The following is a 15,457-nucleotide window of genomic DNA, read 5'->3' on the forward strand; positions in this document are numbered from 1 at the left end:
GGCCCTAATTATTATGACTATAATATTTTGAGGATATATTGTGAAAAGTTATAGAAACATGTTAATTATTTTGAAAGTTTTAATTTTGATGAAATTTTATAACTCGGTTAAATACGTTTACAAGTGTATGTGTTTTGGTAATGCCTCGTACCCTATTCCGGTGTTGGATACGGGTAAGGGGTGTTACAAGTTCAATGACTATTTTGTAACTTTTTGATGTTAAGTGACTAAAACATAAATTACTAATTGTTTAATGACCTAGGTGTAGTTTACCCAAAAATATTTATAAGACAAATACAAAGGATGGGTCTACATTGACACTAAATTCAATGAAGAAATAATACATGTTTGAGTTGATCGGCAATCCTTCTCTGAAGACAAACTTGGCGAACCACAATCAAACATGTCGATATGGAAATTTGTCGTTTACCATGTTCTTCTTCCCTTAAATTTGTCCAAATTCTAATCATTTCATTTTCGTAATTAATGGTACCAAAGTTTGAATTTTAATTCTGAAAGTCCAGCAATCACCAGCCGGCTATTTCGGCATATTCCAAAGACCATTTTTCTTTTGTTCTTTTGAGTGTCATACACTCCCATTTGTAAATTCTCAAATTCTAAAAATTGATTTAATAATTAAACTGGTTTATTTTGATTTGATTAGTATAATAGATTTGATTAAATAAATCAATAAAAAATTTAAAAAATTTGGATTAAACATTCTGTACGGATTCTTGAATCAATTGATTTAGTGACTTTCTTTTTATTGGTATCACGACTGATTCTTGATCCAGTTCAAACTAAATTCTAAATGGTCTTTTTCATATTAGAATTAGAATTGTTCTTTGTTTTTGTTATACCTACACCTCACAAGTCCTCCGTTAACATCTGGTGAGCTTGTCGTGTGACACTACGACCTCGTCGAGGTCCATGCGAGCTAAGATCGATAACGAAGGCAAAATCCTGCTGACCAGTATCTAGAGGCACCTCGCAGGCGACAAGCACACGTCAAGGGATCACACCCCTAACACAGACAACCCACACCTACGTAGAAGAACATCAATAGGTCGACTAAACCCAAATAATACAAAACCAAAAGTAGAAAGACACGTAAAGCCTCGGCAAGGGACCAACAACACCCTCCAAATAATACAAAACCAAAAGTAGAAAGAGATGTAAAGCCTCGGCAAGGGACCAACAACACCCTTTATAAGGCTCCCAAGACCCAGGAATCAGCAGAACATCCATGATACTTTTTCACTCCTAACTCCAAACCTTCTCTCAGCTCCCAGCTCCCATAAACTCTCTTACTGCTGTCTGCCCACCGGGTGAACTGTTCTTAGCCACCCTTCTCTCCACCGTGTATCAACAGCATCTGAATATTGGATTTGCTTTATTTATTTTTCACAAGTTTTGGTTGTTAATAGTCACCTCAAAATTGGAGAAAATATTTTCATAGACTACAAAAGCTAAGGCATTCCTTGTAATTACATTTGAAAAGCTATAAAAACATAAAAATGGTTAACACGGTTACTCTCAACATCCTGAGTCAATTTTGGGACATTTTCACTAACTTATAGGAGAGTTCCTCAATCTAACTCTTACTGGTTCATGACTTCCATTCGATTCCCAGGTGCAAAAATCATATACAAACTGATGGGGAAAGGCAAATTTTATGCTTTCTATTTACCGAGGTCCGGAAAGTTCCATTGCTTCAATGATGAAGGATGACTCTTCATGAACGTCACTGTAATTCCTAGAGAAGCTATATGCGCTGGTCTCGCAATGGTTTGTTCCACCTTGTGGTTCTTCTGTTCCCGACTGCACAAGACCTTCAAGGACCTTCAAAACTTCAGACATCTTGGGGCGAAGGTGTGGTTGTGGTCGAGTACACTGCAGCGCCAACTCTGTTACTGTTTCCAACTCGATTGTGTCGAAGCATCCTTGTAAATCCCTGTCCACTAGCACTTCAAGTCTCCTCTCCTCGTGCAATGTCCTAACCTGTATCACCCATGAAGTATCTTCAGATTAAATATGGATTAATAGCACCGAACAAAAAGTACGATAAATTTTTAGTTTATGCTGGATGTTGTCATAACAAAGCAAACATCCATTATGCTGAGTGATCTGGATTTTGTAGGCATGCATAACTTTCTCTAGGTAAACAGTGTGCACTCAGAATGACAAAGATCCACGTTAGTAGACAGTCATCGATCATTTCTTACCCAGTCAAGAATCATTCCCTTTTGAACCTGTCCATTACCAGCATCTAATGTCTTTTGTCCAGTGATGAGTTCCAACAGTAGTATCCCAAATCCAAAGACATCTGTTTTCTCAGAAGACTGTCCGGTTGAAAGATACTCCGGGGCTATGTGTCCTACAGTCCCTCGCACAGCAGTAGTAACATGGGAATCCCGTTTATCTAAGAGCTTAGCAAGACCAAAATCCCCTACCACAGCTTCAAAGCTTTCGTCAAGCAAAATGTTTGCAGCTTTTACATCCCGGTGAATTATTTTGGGATTACATTGCTCGTGTAAATATAGAAGTCCACGAGCAGCTCCAAGGGCAATATGCATTCGTCTACTCCAATTCAAAGCAGGCTTTCCATGACAAGCATCTGGTAAACATAATCACATTATAAGGAAATGGTGAGGCCACGAGGGGCAAAATATAAAAAGCTGTGAGCGAATCATAAAATAGATGAATAGTTATGACTATGCGTTTAAGCCACAAAAAGAAAACAAACCTCTTAAACGATCGGCAACACTACCATTTGGCATATAAGGATACACAAGCAATCTCTCATCAGGTGTCATACAGAAGCCATACAAACGTAAGAGGTTGCGGTGAAGAGCTAAACCAATCATCTCTACTTCAGTTTGAAATTGCACTTCTCCTGTGAAATTAGGATCTTTAAGCCTTTTAACCGCAACCACTGACCTATTTGGAAGACACCCTTTATAGACAACTCCATATCCTCCTTGTCCTAAAATGTTTTTGGAGTTAAAATTACTGGTGGCGATTTGCAGTTCACGATAGGAGAACCTCTTTATATGACCAATTTCAAAATCATAATCCTGCTGCACTGCAATTCAAAGTAACACAAAATTCTCAAATTCCAACAATTACACAAATTCAGTGTTTGAAAAGTGTATCTTGTGAATTTGGGAGTACCGTATGAGGGTAGCATAATCCGAGATCTGTACCAACGCACCCAACAAGCAAGCAGCATCACGGAAACCACAAATGCAAAACCAATTCCTATGGCAACAGAAAGCAGCCAATGATGGTTTCCACTGACTCGAGAAGACGAAACTGAGCCTGCCACTAAACAATTGGGCATGTTAGATTGCCATAATTAAAGAGCATACAGCAAAAGCACTTTGATAGACATCAACAACATACCATTTAATGGATAAGAAACATCTGTGCATATATGTTCAGAAGAAGCACAAAGAAAGTTGTTTCCCGTAATACTACACAACAAAAAAGGAACATTGAGCATGAAGTGAATGAAAGCTATTTATCAGCAAGATTGTTCTGAACATGAAAACAAATATTTAAAGCTTAGGCTTATTGATGTGAAATGAAATCTCTTTTCTGCAAGGAAGCTCACCTATAACCTTTTGCTAGTATTTTCGGAGTAGGACCACTGAGATTATTATATGATAAGTCCCTGCACAATATCATTTAAGTTAATTGAAATCATCATCGTGTAGCAGTCTGGATTAGAATTAAGGTAACATGACAGGAATGTACAAGAACGAAAGACCGGTGAGATTCGCAACGTGTCTAGGAATAGGTCCAGATAAATTGTTCTTGCTAAGCCTCCTGAAAAATCCAGAGCAAAGATTTTAGGAGGCAAACATTAAGAAAACTTGCGCGTGTACATAACAACAAATGTTATAAAAATGCATTGAAGAAATGTCAGGGCCGCACTCACAGATAACTTAGATGAGTTAGAGAGCCCAAAGTACTTGGAATTGCTCCAACAAAGTGGTTACCGGAAAGATCCAGAGTTTGAAGCTCCGAGAGTTTCCCTATCTCATCCGGGATGGGACCTGATAACTGATTGTTTTGCAACAACCTACAAAAACAATGACAAAGAAGAATTATTCGATAAAATAACCCCTGAATTTAAGAAAATAAGACTAAAACTAAGTTCTGAGAACCAACACTAGCATTTCTTCCAACAAGAACATGTACCCAAGTGCACCGTACTGCATATTCTTTCACAAGCAAATCAACTTCTAAAAGAATACCCCATAAAAGTAATGTCTTGGGCAATCCTAATCACTACTAAAACATCAATTTCACATTGGTTCCAATACTGTAAGAATTAGCAGTTGGATTACAAGAAAAGATATAAGACGGTGGACTCACATTGTCCTTAGGTGACTCAAATTCCCAATGCTGGGTGAAAGCAGACCTGATAACCCTGTGCTGGCCATTTCTCTATCAACAACAATTTTACAAAATCAAGCTCTCATTTTTACTTTTTTTTAATCAAATTATTCACAATCGATAAAGAAATAGAAAAGGAGCATAGTTCCTCACAGTGAGATAACGAAACCTTCAGCAGAACAAGCCACCATGTTCCATGTACAAGGATCAACCGAGTTGATATCCCAGCCATCCATAACCTGCTTATAATCTCTCAGCTCTCTCTTCACCGACATCAAAGCAGCCACTGTTATTACAATACCACCCAAAATCAAAAAAAAATACTAAAAAAAGAAAGAAATTAAGAACCCAAAATGGACCTTCATAGTTAACTCCTTTGGGAGAAAGGAGACTATCACCATCTGAAACTGAATGGACCGAACAAAACCAATGTAAAAAGAACCAAAACACCCACATAATGTGCTGCTCCATTGAATGTTAAACAAAAGCAATGACAAAAAGGAGAAGCTAAAGTTACAAAGGAAAGCTGGAAAGCTTTTGATTCTTTTTTTCACTTAGGCTTTTGACTTTAGGGAATGAAAGTAAGGCCAGAATCTACTGACAGAAAACAAAAAATGCAATCTGAATTCAGCTAAAGTTTGGATTTTTTTAATTGAATTATATATTTGTTTGCAGCTCTGCTTGGACTCTTGGCTGAAAAGATTAATATTTTCGAGTATAAAAATGGTGAGAAAGGCTAGTTTTTTTTGGGGGTGTTTTTGCAAGTGGCGAGGCCAGGAGAATGGTCCTTTGAACATGGGGCAAGTCCTCGAGATGTGTGAAATGACAGAGATGGTCGCTTTTCATGATTTAAAGGTGGTATTTTTTTGGTATTGTTACGATTTACGATGTTTGGATTTTGTCTGAATTTGAGTTAGTTTTGGGCCGTTAAGATCGTATGTTTTGATGATTGATGGGAAACAAACAGTTCATAAGTGATTCAATTTCTTTTCATAAGTGATTGATCGTATGTTACAATTTTCACCGCGGAGTTTAAGTTATTTTTATTTAATTTTTGGTTTTTTTGTTTGAGTCATTAATCTTGATAATTATTTTTGTATTAGGGTTTGAATAATTTTTGTCTAAGTTAACCTTAATACTTCATTGAAAATTCTAAAGCTCAAGCTTCGATTGGAATAATTGTCAAGTTCATGTTTTGATATGATAACAGTTATTAAGTTCAGAGATTAACTTGGGAAAAAAAATTTTAAGTTTTAATATAAAAATAATTATAAAATTTAAGGATTAATTTAACCAAAACAAATTTCAAACCCCCGGGTATGGAAGTTGTTACCTAGTTCAAGTTCGAAATATTGATTTAATTTTTTCGAGTTTTTTCACCATAGGAATACAACGATTCTCTCCTCCAAACGGCCCCGTTTTAGAAAAACAATGAAAACAAAAGCAAGATATTTCGTTTGATCTGTTATGAAATGAATGGATAAAAATTTAATGAGGTTAAATCATTAAACGAAATTTAAAAAATTTGAATGTTTAATAAGTTATATTCAGAGGGAGATTTGAAAAATTGATGTGAAAGAGAGAAAATTGAGAACAAAGAAGGTTGAAAGAACAGAAAGGGGAACATTGAAACAGGGAACCAGCTCAGCTAATTGTCTTTTTGACGACCACAAAAGAAAACCCTAATTATTAAGCATGGGTAGGACCTTAGGGCTAAGGATAAGACTTAAAGGGCATCTACTTTTTGACAACAAAAAAAACCCACTACAATTATGCAATATGCATGCATCTTAAATAGGTAAATGTTTGAATTCTATACAAGTAAATTGATTTTTCAGATAAAAATTTAATTAAATTTTATTGTTAAAAATTAATCCACGTAAGTTATATATATTTGTCTAATTATTCTATTTATGATAAAAATAGATAAAATTTTTAACAGAAATAATTATCAATTTAATACAATTTTTAAATAAAACAAATAAAATATACATAACCTCTATAATTCTTTTACCATCTAAAATATCATTACAATCTGGACATTAACTTGCCATCCCGGACAAAACACCAAATAGCACAGGCAATAGACATTAACTTTCATTTTGACATATGTTTGTTCCAACCTTTTGCCCACACACACATATATATATATTACCTTTGGCTGAGTTACAGCAATGGCCAATGTTCATCCAATGTTCATCCATCAGAGGATGAACTTTAGCTTTGCAATATGGCTTTGCTGAGGCTGTTGTAATAGAATTGAGACCGGGAGCTTGATTTCTTGGAGCCAATAAACAAAAAACCAGTAGTGGCATTACTTGGTACAAACAGTAACAATCATGATCTGCTAGATAAAATATATATTCTCTATTTTTATCAAATATTTGTGTTGAATTTGTATTAAACTCATGTTTCCATGTAACCCTGGCCCTGTTATTGGTCAGACTGAAGACAGGACCTAAGAACTGCTTGTTATTTTGTGAAAGTTGGGCTATTTATAGTTAACACTAATGATTAATTCTTTTATCGTGAAAGTTTTACAAAAATAATTCATACTTAAGCAAACTTGAATCTATGTCCGCTAAATGTATTGACACTTTTTGCCTATATATCTGCATTAAATCCTCAAGGCCCAGACTGGGGTCAATGCTTGTAAAATTTCAGCATCATGATGGACATTGGTCCCTAGCCAAATGACAATCGTATGTTTTGGCTGAATGCAAATACAATGGATAACCTTCTCACTAGGCATTTGCTTTTGACTTTTCAGTCCTTGTTTCTATACTTGTCGAGGTGTACTTGTGAGTGAGTTGCAGGGCATTGGAGTTGATACTTCACGACATCCTCCAATGTCTAAATTAGTAAATGCCTTAAATGAAAAGTAATTTAAGGTCAGACCTTGGTAAATTTTGTGTCTTCAGTATTTATAAGCTCATTGGGCTTACAAGGCCCAGAGGTCGTATGAGGCTTTGAGCCTTATCTCAATTTATCAGGGTCAAATAGCCTTTTAGCCTTAGTTGTTTACTGAACTGGCTTGCTCTTTGTTGGGTCAAATAGCCTTTTGGTCTTATTCATGTAATATTATATATAGACGAAGTAGTTTGAGTTGAATTAATTTATCGAGTGAATTATTTAGTTCAATATTTGTAATAATTAATTTTGATAGTTTCGTGTTGAACTATAACATGGTAATTTCAAAGGAAGAGGTGCGCTATTTTAAATGTTACATTTTAGTCACTTATGTTATCGTTTTGTTACAAGGTAGTCACTCTACCGTTAAACTCTATTACCTCATTAACGGCAGTCCTACATGACAATTCAAATAGATTTTAAATGCCAACTTGAAATTTTGTTAAAGTGTGATGACGTAGGACTCTGATTTTATGTCGCGTCATCACTTGAAATTTTTTAAATTTATAATTTATATTTTTTTATATTTTTTTAGATTTTATACATATATTTTAAATTTTTAAGTAATGACTTAACATTTTTAAACAGCGTCATGTCACGCTTTAAAGGAATCTAAGTTGAATGATCAAATTGTGACGTGACACTCTCTAAAAATATTAAGTTCCATGACTAATGTCAAAAAAATTCAGGGATCAATTTTAAAAAATTACCAAATTCAGGGACTAAATATTAATTTTCCCTATAATTAAGTAAATAATACCTGTGACTGTCAGATAACAGAAAATATATTGAATAAATTAACCCTGATTAATCTTTTTTTTATTTAACACATTGCAACAAATAAATTGTCAATCTTTTTATGGGAAAAAAAATACCATATTTAATTGATTATTAAGAATGAATATAATACTCAAGTCTTTGATAGAGGCATAAAGCCAATGTTTTTTTTTTCTTTCAAGTCTCTCGATCGTTTCCTTTTTTTGACCAAGTTTTTAATTTTCGGTTCATCTTCAAATATATGAAAGACAATGGAAGCTAAAAAAAGAAAAACCCAGACTTGTCTTAATTTATGTTTGGTGGGAAGTAGCTATTAACGGATTATAAGATTCTTATATTACAAGTTTAATGTTTTTAAAAGAAAATGCAGTTGAGTTGAGGCTCTGAGCCAACTCGACTTTAGCTGAGTTGCCTTGCTTTCCACTCTTTTCATACGTTTTCAACTCACTGTCACCTACACCTACAACTTAACGTCTCTTTGAATTTTTCCCATCTTCTTTGACGTTCTTATTTTATCAACTATACACCATCAATCCCATTTTATTTTTATTTTTTTAAATGTTAGTTCATCTTCACCAACAATTGAAACTTAATCAACTAATGACATATGTTCATATTTGTTGGCGTGTCTTTGTTAAGACAATGGAAAAGATGGTAACAGATGTTGTAAGAGTTCCATGTTATTGTTATCTAAACATTAGCCAATGCCAAAGTTCAGGTTTTGGGGATTTTCATAACCATGTCGAAGAATAACAACAACAACAACAATAAGTCAGTTTTGAGGTTGAAAGATTATCGTGTTAGAAGCTCAGATTCTTTGTCCAAAGTAGTATTGCTTCATAATTTGAAAGATGATTCAGGCAAGTTCAATCCTTGTAAGGGTGGGAATAGACACACATGGTTCCGCCGGAATGTGAAATCAGTTGCGTTTATGTTCGTGTTAACGGCTTTCATGTTCTTGCTCGATTCTGTGATGGTGTCGGTTTTCGGTTCGATCAACTTTCATGGAAGTTCGAGTACGCGAAACTCCGATGGCCGCGAGGTACGGTTATTGTTTCGATGAATTATTGAATATGAATATATGCATTGTTTAAAAATGAAGGAACTGACACCAACTAGTTGTTGATATGCCTTTACATTACATGTATATGCAAAGGAGGATAGTGTTGCCCATAAGGAAAGGCCAACAGTTGAGATGTATGGTAGGCTTCTAAATTTAGCTTCAAGTGCACTTGTTGCTGAGGTAGGCTTCTTAGATTTCTATGAACTTTAAAGAAAAAAAGTTAAAATTTTTTCCTTAAAAATGTGAATAGATTCATTGATTTGCAGGAGTTTAAGCAAGAAAGTTTGAATTTTTGGGAGGAACCATATCAAGAAGCATCCAAATGGACACCTTGTGCAGATAAAAGATATCCAACAAGCCTAGGTAAGTACCTTGCTTCGGAACCTTATCCACCATGTAACAAAATAGTCTTTTAACTTGTCTTTGGTTGAGACAGGGAAGCCTGGTGAAAATAATGGCTACATAATGGTTAGCGCGAATGGTGGTCTGAATCAACAACGCGTAGCTGTAAGTATCCGGTTTAATTCCCTTTTTTGATCTTCTATCCATTTTTCATTAGGAAAGTTCGATGTTGGTTTCGGTTAAAATGGGGTTTGTCCACAGATATGCAATGCAGTTGCCGTGGCATCGTTGCTCAATGCGACGTTGGTTCTTCCGAAGTTTCTTTACAGCAATGTATGGAAGGATCCTAGGTAACCATGTAACATTTGATTTGATACTTATATTCATGCAATGGATAATGAAACGATACACTTAATAGCGGATTTTGGGTTCGAAATGCAGCCAGTTCGGTGACATCTACCAAGAAGACTATTTTATGAGAATGTTGAAGGATGATGTACATATAGTGCAGGAACTTCCTCTTCATTTGAAGTCCTTGGATATTGAAGCCATTGGCAGCCTTGTAAGTTTATCTTCTAAGTTTCTACATTTGCATTGAACTTCGGCTTTCATTTCTCGTGACACTATAACACCTCGAATCTTACCTCAATACAGATCACTGATGCAGATATCGTGAAGGAAGCAAAGCCGATTGATTATATTCACACTGTACTTCCCCTCCTTATGAAGAACAAAGTTGTTCACTTCCTTGGATTTGGTAACCGGCTTGGCTTTGACCCATTTCCTCCTGAACTCCAGGTGTGTAACATCCCTTGCACGTTTGAGCCTACACATGTCGAACACGTATTTACATTCGAAACTCACCCCGAACGTGGATATGCTTTGCTCCATTGCAGAGATTGAGATGTAAATGTGACTTCCATGCGCTAAAGTTTGTGCCAAAAATCCAAGAAGTTGGTTCATTATTAATCAAAAGGATAAGGAAATTCAAATACCATGCTGCCGAACGTCAGTTAGACAAACAACTGCTCGGAGATTTCACTCCTAGCATTTCCTCCAAAGAGAATTATGTTGAAAGAGGCTCATCTAGATACCTTGCCTTACACTTGAGATTTGAAGAGGATATGGCGGCATACTCCCAATGTGATTTCGGAGGTGGAGAACACGAGAAAAAGGAACTCGAAGCCTACAGAGAGGTCCATTTTCCTCTGCTCATTGAGCGCTTAAAGAACTCGAAGTACGGCCCTACCAGCCCTTCTGGCATTGTTATTTAACCTGATGTTGTTTCCATGCACACACCTGATTGATATGTTCTTTTCTACCATTGATGCTTGTAGGCCTGTTTCTCTGGCAGAGTTGCGGAAGTTGGGAAAATGTCCATTGACACCCGAAGAAGCAGCGCTTGTTCTTGCAGCTCTTGGCTTCAAGCGTGGAACTTACATTTATCTTGCAGGGTCTCGTATATACGGAGGAAGTTCAAGGATGCACCCCTTTACCAATTTGTACCCAAATTTGGTCACCAAGGAAACACTGCTTACATACAATGAACTTGCTCCTTTCAGAAATTTCTCTTCTCAGGTATTTTTGGATTTGGACAATCGTTTTACGAACTTTTTCGGGTACATTTTTGTAACATGGAAAAAGAATTTGCCTTGGGTGCAGCTCGCAGCATTGGACTTCATTGCTTGTGCAACTTCAGATGTCTTCGCCATGACAGACTCTGGAAGCCAACTATCATCACTGGTATCTGGATTCCGAACTTACTATGGTGATGGACATGCTCCAACCTTGCGGCCTAACAAGAAGAGATTAGCTGCGATTTTTTCAGAGAATAGCACCATAGGATGGACTACATTTGAAGATAGAGTAAGAAAGATGATTGAGGAAGGCCAAAGAGTGCGGGTGAGGGGTTCTGGTCGAAGTATTTATCGACAACCAAGGTGCCCTGAATGTATGTGCAGATTATAGCCCTGAAACTGTATCATAATCAGTTCTCATCCCATTTTCTGCTCTTTTTGATATGTTCATTATTCATCAATGTAATTTGCTAATAAAAATGCACATAGATGAGAGAAGCCAAAAAGTGCATTACATTTGATTCACAGAGTTCTTGCAAAGTCACTTTTGCAAACATTGTTAGAAGCAAGCCTACATTACACACCAAAAATAATAATTAATAACTAGAGCGGAGCACAAACGAATCGATATCAGATTGAACCCAAGTCAAATATACATATGACCGAGGCATCTCGTTGTTGTTGACAATGATCTATGACGGAGGGAAGAAACGATTGAGATTGAAAGGGAGTGAATAAAACTCTTCACTCCGGCCATCTCCTTTGAACGTACGGAAATTAGCCCACCATGGCATTCCTCTATCTCGAGCACTATCTTTGTAGTCAAGTGTGTTGTCTAGGAGTACGGCAACAATCAATGCAACAGTTGGAGATGAAAAGAAGATGGTATTAAGGAAATCATTGAACTGCATGTCAAAAAAATAGTACATGTCAATGCTATGTTTGATTAGCAGAAAAGTTGAATACGAAAAGTTGGCATGGGGGACATTTAACTAACCCATACAGCCCTGGTATGAGCAGGACCATGAAGTGCCTTGGCAGTGTATTCTCTATAGTACTCGGGAACCGACAAGCCTAAGAACATTGCAACACCTATGATGAATAGGTTTCTCATGGAGTTCATGTTTGTAAATTGCATGAATGACAGCCCCACAGAAGCTGAAAGCAAGTAGAGCTATGGTTAGAAGCAAAGTAACATATAGCAATGGGGACATACAAGAATGTTACTCACCAACAATACCAAACAAAACACAATACACAGCAGCAAATATGGTGAACGGTATTGATGCGAACAACGCTCCAAATTTTCCTGCAGAAAAGTAAAGAAATCAACTCTTAAGGCACAAATACTGAAAGACTAATCTGTTTAATATATTGTCACTCACCTAATATCGAAAAGAATATCATAAAGCCAGCTGAGATTTGAATGACCCTGCGGCTTCCAACACGAGTGCTTCCAAGAAGCCCCACATTTTCCCTGTTGTTTTACCAGGAATTAGTATAGTATAGTGGCAAAAAAAAGGATCATTTCCAGAACAATAAGCAACAATACTTACACAGAGACAGTTGAACCAGTCAGTGTTCCAAATAATCCATCCAAAAGGATTCCGATGCCTTGCCAACCAATACCACGGCTAAGAATATGAGCTGGAGGTGGTGTGGCACTCGCTAGGCGTGCAGCAGCCTTGTAAGAACCTGTTGACTGCCAAAGCAAACATTTTTAGCTTTGAATCACTAAGTAATATATGTCTATTCAATTTATGAGTCAGAAATGGTTTAGGGACTCAACGTGTGAGACCCGTGTATCTGTGCTCTTCTCTTCTTTTTTTTTCTTTAAACAAAAAAAGAATTATGACATTTCATTTGAGTACCTCAATCAATGAGACTAAAACAGCAGCCATCATTCCAAAAGCATGACCAGCATCAAATGTAGGAGCACCCCATTGAAGAGGATAAGGAATCTTTATCCTGTATGAAAAATTTTCGGTCAGAATTCCAGTGATTCAATCAGCAAATCTAGTGGGGGAACAGCTTTAGTACCATGGGGCAGAAGAAATAAGGTTGGCCTTGTCAGTTCTGCAATTTAATTGTGTTAACTCGGGACGATGTTTGTATGCACCACTCTTTGTCAAGAGATGTGCATATGCCCAAATTACCGTGATCGATATAATGAGGGCAAACCGCTCCAGTATCGGCAGTTGCTTTGTGAGGAAATTCTTCAAGTACTGTTTTTGACAGAAAAGATAGAATCATACATATGATTTCATATAGCAAATGGAACTTGTAACTGGGAGAAATAGTAGTACCTGAGAGAAGGCTATAAATAGAAAAAGCATTGGGATCCCAATTTCGACGCAGCGACCGACCTGATAGTGAGTTGATAACAAGCTAAGACGAAAACTTTTCATATAAGAATTCAAAATAGCTCAAAAGTTTCTATATTTTACCACAGGGAAGCCTTTGTCAAACAAACCAAAGCCGACTAGTGCAATAACCGGAATCATTCCAAGGGGGCTAAAGAACCTAAAAACGGGGCAAAAACCATTCTCAACTTGTGTTTCTCTAGGATTTTGATATAGAAACTTCATTTAAGATCAAAGTTGAACCTGGTGCAAATGGCCCACATCTGACTATACCCCAAGATAATTTGTATGCTTGATGCTACTATTAGTGCACCTTGGACAGCTCTCATAGTATATAGAAATCTCTGCATACACATAAAAAAGGACATCATCTCATGTCCTAAAGGAAAAATTATGCCTTTACACAAAGTTCATAGAATTGTACTAACCATATGGTTATCCTCAATGCTTAGCAAAGTAGTATCATGGATTATTGATATAATGGGAACCATGAAGGCATAAGACCCTCCAATAACAGTAGGTAATCGAGTTCCAAATAGTGTTTGTAAAAGTGTATTAATCCCTTCAACAAATAACAGTGTCTGCACCACTCTAACTTTATCATCCTAAAAACCATCATTAAAAGAATTCATGTTGAATACAGTAATAAAGTAAGGGAATCAATGAAGAACATGTAAATTTCACTGCTTACATCAGTTCCTCCCATTAAAGGAACAAGAAAAGAAGGGATCATCACAGCAGTTCCTAAGGCCAAAATGTAATGTTGAAACCCTAAAGCTATAGCTTCTCCTGCTTCCACCACCAAAACAGAGCGTTACAAAAAAAATACAGTTGAAAAGATTTGATCTAAAATGGGAAAAAAACTGCACACCCCAAGAAGGATTTGAGTCAATGCAGTACTCTAGGCCTTGAAGTTGGTCCATTGGTGGGTGACTTATTTCTTCAGGTTTTGGTTCTGCCATAGCTTTATGAAAAAATTCGTATTTTTTGCCTCTAAAACTCAAATGGGGTATTCACAAAATGAATCAGAGAATCGATTTTTAAGCTCAAACCAGAGTAAAACAGCTGAAAGTTCGAAACTTTAAGATTGAATATAAACTTATGCTATGAAACACAAGAAAAGAAGTAAAAATAAGTACTTTGCCGCTCAGTACTAAAGGATTTTTTCACTCTCTCTACTTTAACTTACAGAGCAGAGAGAGTTTGAGTTCTGTTTTTCAGTTTTTTTTTCTTTTTAAATTTTTACACAGCTTTTGATTTTATATGCAGAAAAAGGTTCCGTTAACTTTATCTGGTATTCCGAAATTACCCCTTAAGCAACCAGCCAAAACGCAAATGTTACCGTTGGTCTTCTCATTATTAAATTTTTACAGCTCATTGTTTCTTTTAATTACTTTTCACATATTTATTATTCACCCAACCAAACCAATACAATATATATAGAAAGTATTATATGAAATTGTGATTCCACATCATCCTTATTTTTTTAATAGAAAAATCATAAATCAAAATTTTTTTCTTCTGATTTTTACTATTTTTAGTTGGATTTAAATTTTTTCAGGGAAAAAAACTTACTAATTAGAAAAAAAACTAATTTGTTATTATCCTATTAGAAAATGATAAAGATGACATGAATCACAGTTTCATACAATTCATTCTCTATATACATATAGATATCTTATGGAAATTAGATTTTAGACAATGTTTTTCCCTTTTGCATTTATTGTATGCAATGAAACTAGCTAATGAGAATGGTGAGGGTTCTAGATTAAATTTTATCATGTAAATTACGTGTATAAATTTTCTCTTAAATTTATTTTAATTAGAGAATTTTATCTCTATTCGAAAATTCTATTAGACTTAAATTTTAATTTAATTAAAACTCAATATAATTATCGAAATATAAAAAAAAATCTTTCAAATTCCATCATAACCGTTGTTTGTTGCTTGACCATGGCAGTGATTTGATCTTAGCTATTAAAGATAAGTTCACTTTACCATTCCTTTTTCTCTTTTTGTCC

General features: G+C 35.8%; 3 protein-coding genes across 7 annotated transcripts; 1 reads left to right on the forward strand and 2 right to left on the reverse strand.

Annotated features, from left to right (window-relative positions):
* Window positions 1-1,438: 1,438 nt before the first annotated feature.
* LOC107913162 (probable LRR receptor-like serine/threonine-protein kinase At5g45780) lies at window positions 1,439-5,360 on the reverse strand. Of its 4 annotated transcripts, none has more exons than XM_041102815.1 (11): window positions 4,764-5,360; window positions 4,558-4,690; window positions 4,384-4,455; window positions 3,944-4,087; window positions 3,760-3,831; window positions 3,617-3,676; window positions 3,406-3,476; window positions 3,175-3,321; window positions 2,747-3,085; window positions 2,226-2,617; window positions 1,439-2,001 (listed from the first exon to the last, which is right to left on the reverse strand). In XM_041102815.1, exons 1-11 carry the CDS (start codon window positions 4,873-4,875, stop codon window positions 1,687-1,689), a joined length of 1,857 nt encoding a protein of 618 aa, XP_040958749.1. In that variant the 5' UTR covers window positions 4,876-5,360; the 3' UTR covers window positions 1,439-1,686. The 4 variants fall into 4 exon arrangements, with proteins under 4 accessions (XP_040958749.1, XP_040958748.1, XP_040958751.1 ...); XM_041102814.1 differs by having other exon boundaries at window positions 3,175-3,327; XM_041102817.1 differs by having other exon boundaries at window positions 4,558-4,667; window positions 4,764-5,216.
* Window positions 5,361-8,561: 3,201 nt separating this feature from the next.
* Window positions 8,562-11,594, forward strand: LOC107913163 (O-fucosyltransferase 8). Of its 2 annotated transcripts, none has more exons than XM_016841649.2 (10): window positions 8,562-9,133; window positions 9,248-9,334; window positions 9,421-9,517; window positions 9,591-9,661; window positions 9,758-9,846; window positions 9,938-10,058; window positions 10,151-10,294; window positions 10,393-10,733; window positions 10,834-11,074; window positions 11,159-11,594. In XM_016841649.2, the coding sequence occupies exons 1-10, from the start codon at window positions 8,831-8,833 to the stop codon at window positions 11,462-11,464; spliced, it is 1,800 nt and encodes a 599-aa protein (XP_016697138.1). In that variant the 5' UTR covers window positions 8,562-8,830; the 3' UTR covers window positions 11,465-11,594. The 2 variants fall into 2 exon arrangements, with proteins under 2 accessions (XP_016697138.1, XP_016697139.1); XM_016841650.1 differs by having other exon boundaries at window positions 8,938-9,133; window positions 9,211-9,334.
* LOC107913164 (nucleobase-ascorbate transporter 2) lies at window positions 11,564-14,670 on the reverse strand. The gene is made up of 13 exons (XM_016841651.2): window positions 14,308-14,670; window positions 14,128-14,225; window positions 13,865-14,041; window positions 13,680-13,780; window positions 13,521-13,596; window positions 13,380-13,439; window positions 13,114-13,298; window positions 12,945-13,041; window positions 12,630-12,775; window positions 12,459-12,550; window positions 12,305-12,382; window positions 12,071-12,231; window positions 11,564-11,978 (listed from the first exon to the last, which is right to left on the reverse strand). The coding sequence occupies exons 1-13, from the start codon at window positions 14,396-14,398 to the stop codon at window positions 11,766-11,768; spliced, it is 1,575 nt and encodes a 524-aa protein (XP_016697140.1). The 5' UTR covers window positions 14,399-14,670; the 3' UTR covers window positions 11,564-11,765.
* Between the last annotated feature and the right edge of the window lie 787 nt (window positions 14,671-15,457).

The sequence above is a fragment of the Gossypium hirsutum genome, chromosome D10, assembly GCF_007990345.1.
Source record: "Gossypium hirsutum isolate 1008001.06 chromosome D10, Gossypium_hirsutum_v2.1, whole genome shotgun sequence".
Classification (NCBI taxonomy): Eukaryota; Viridiplantae; Streptophyta; class Magnoliopsida; order Malvales; family Malvaceae; genus Gossypium; species Gossypium hirsutum.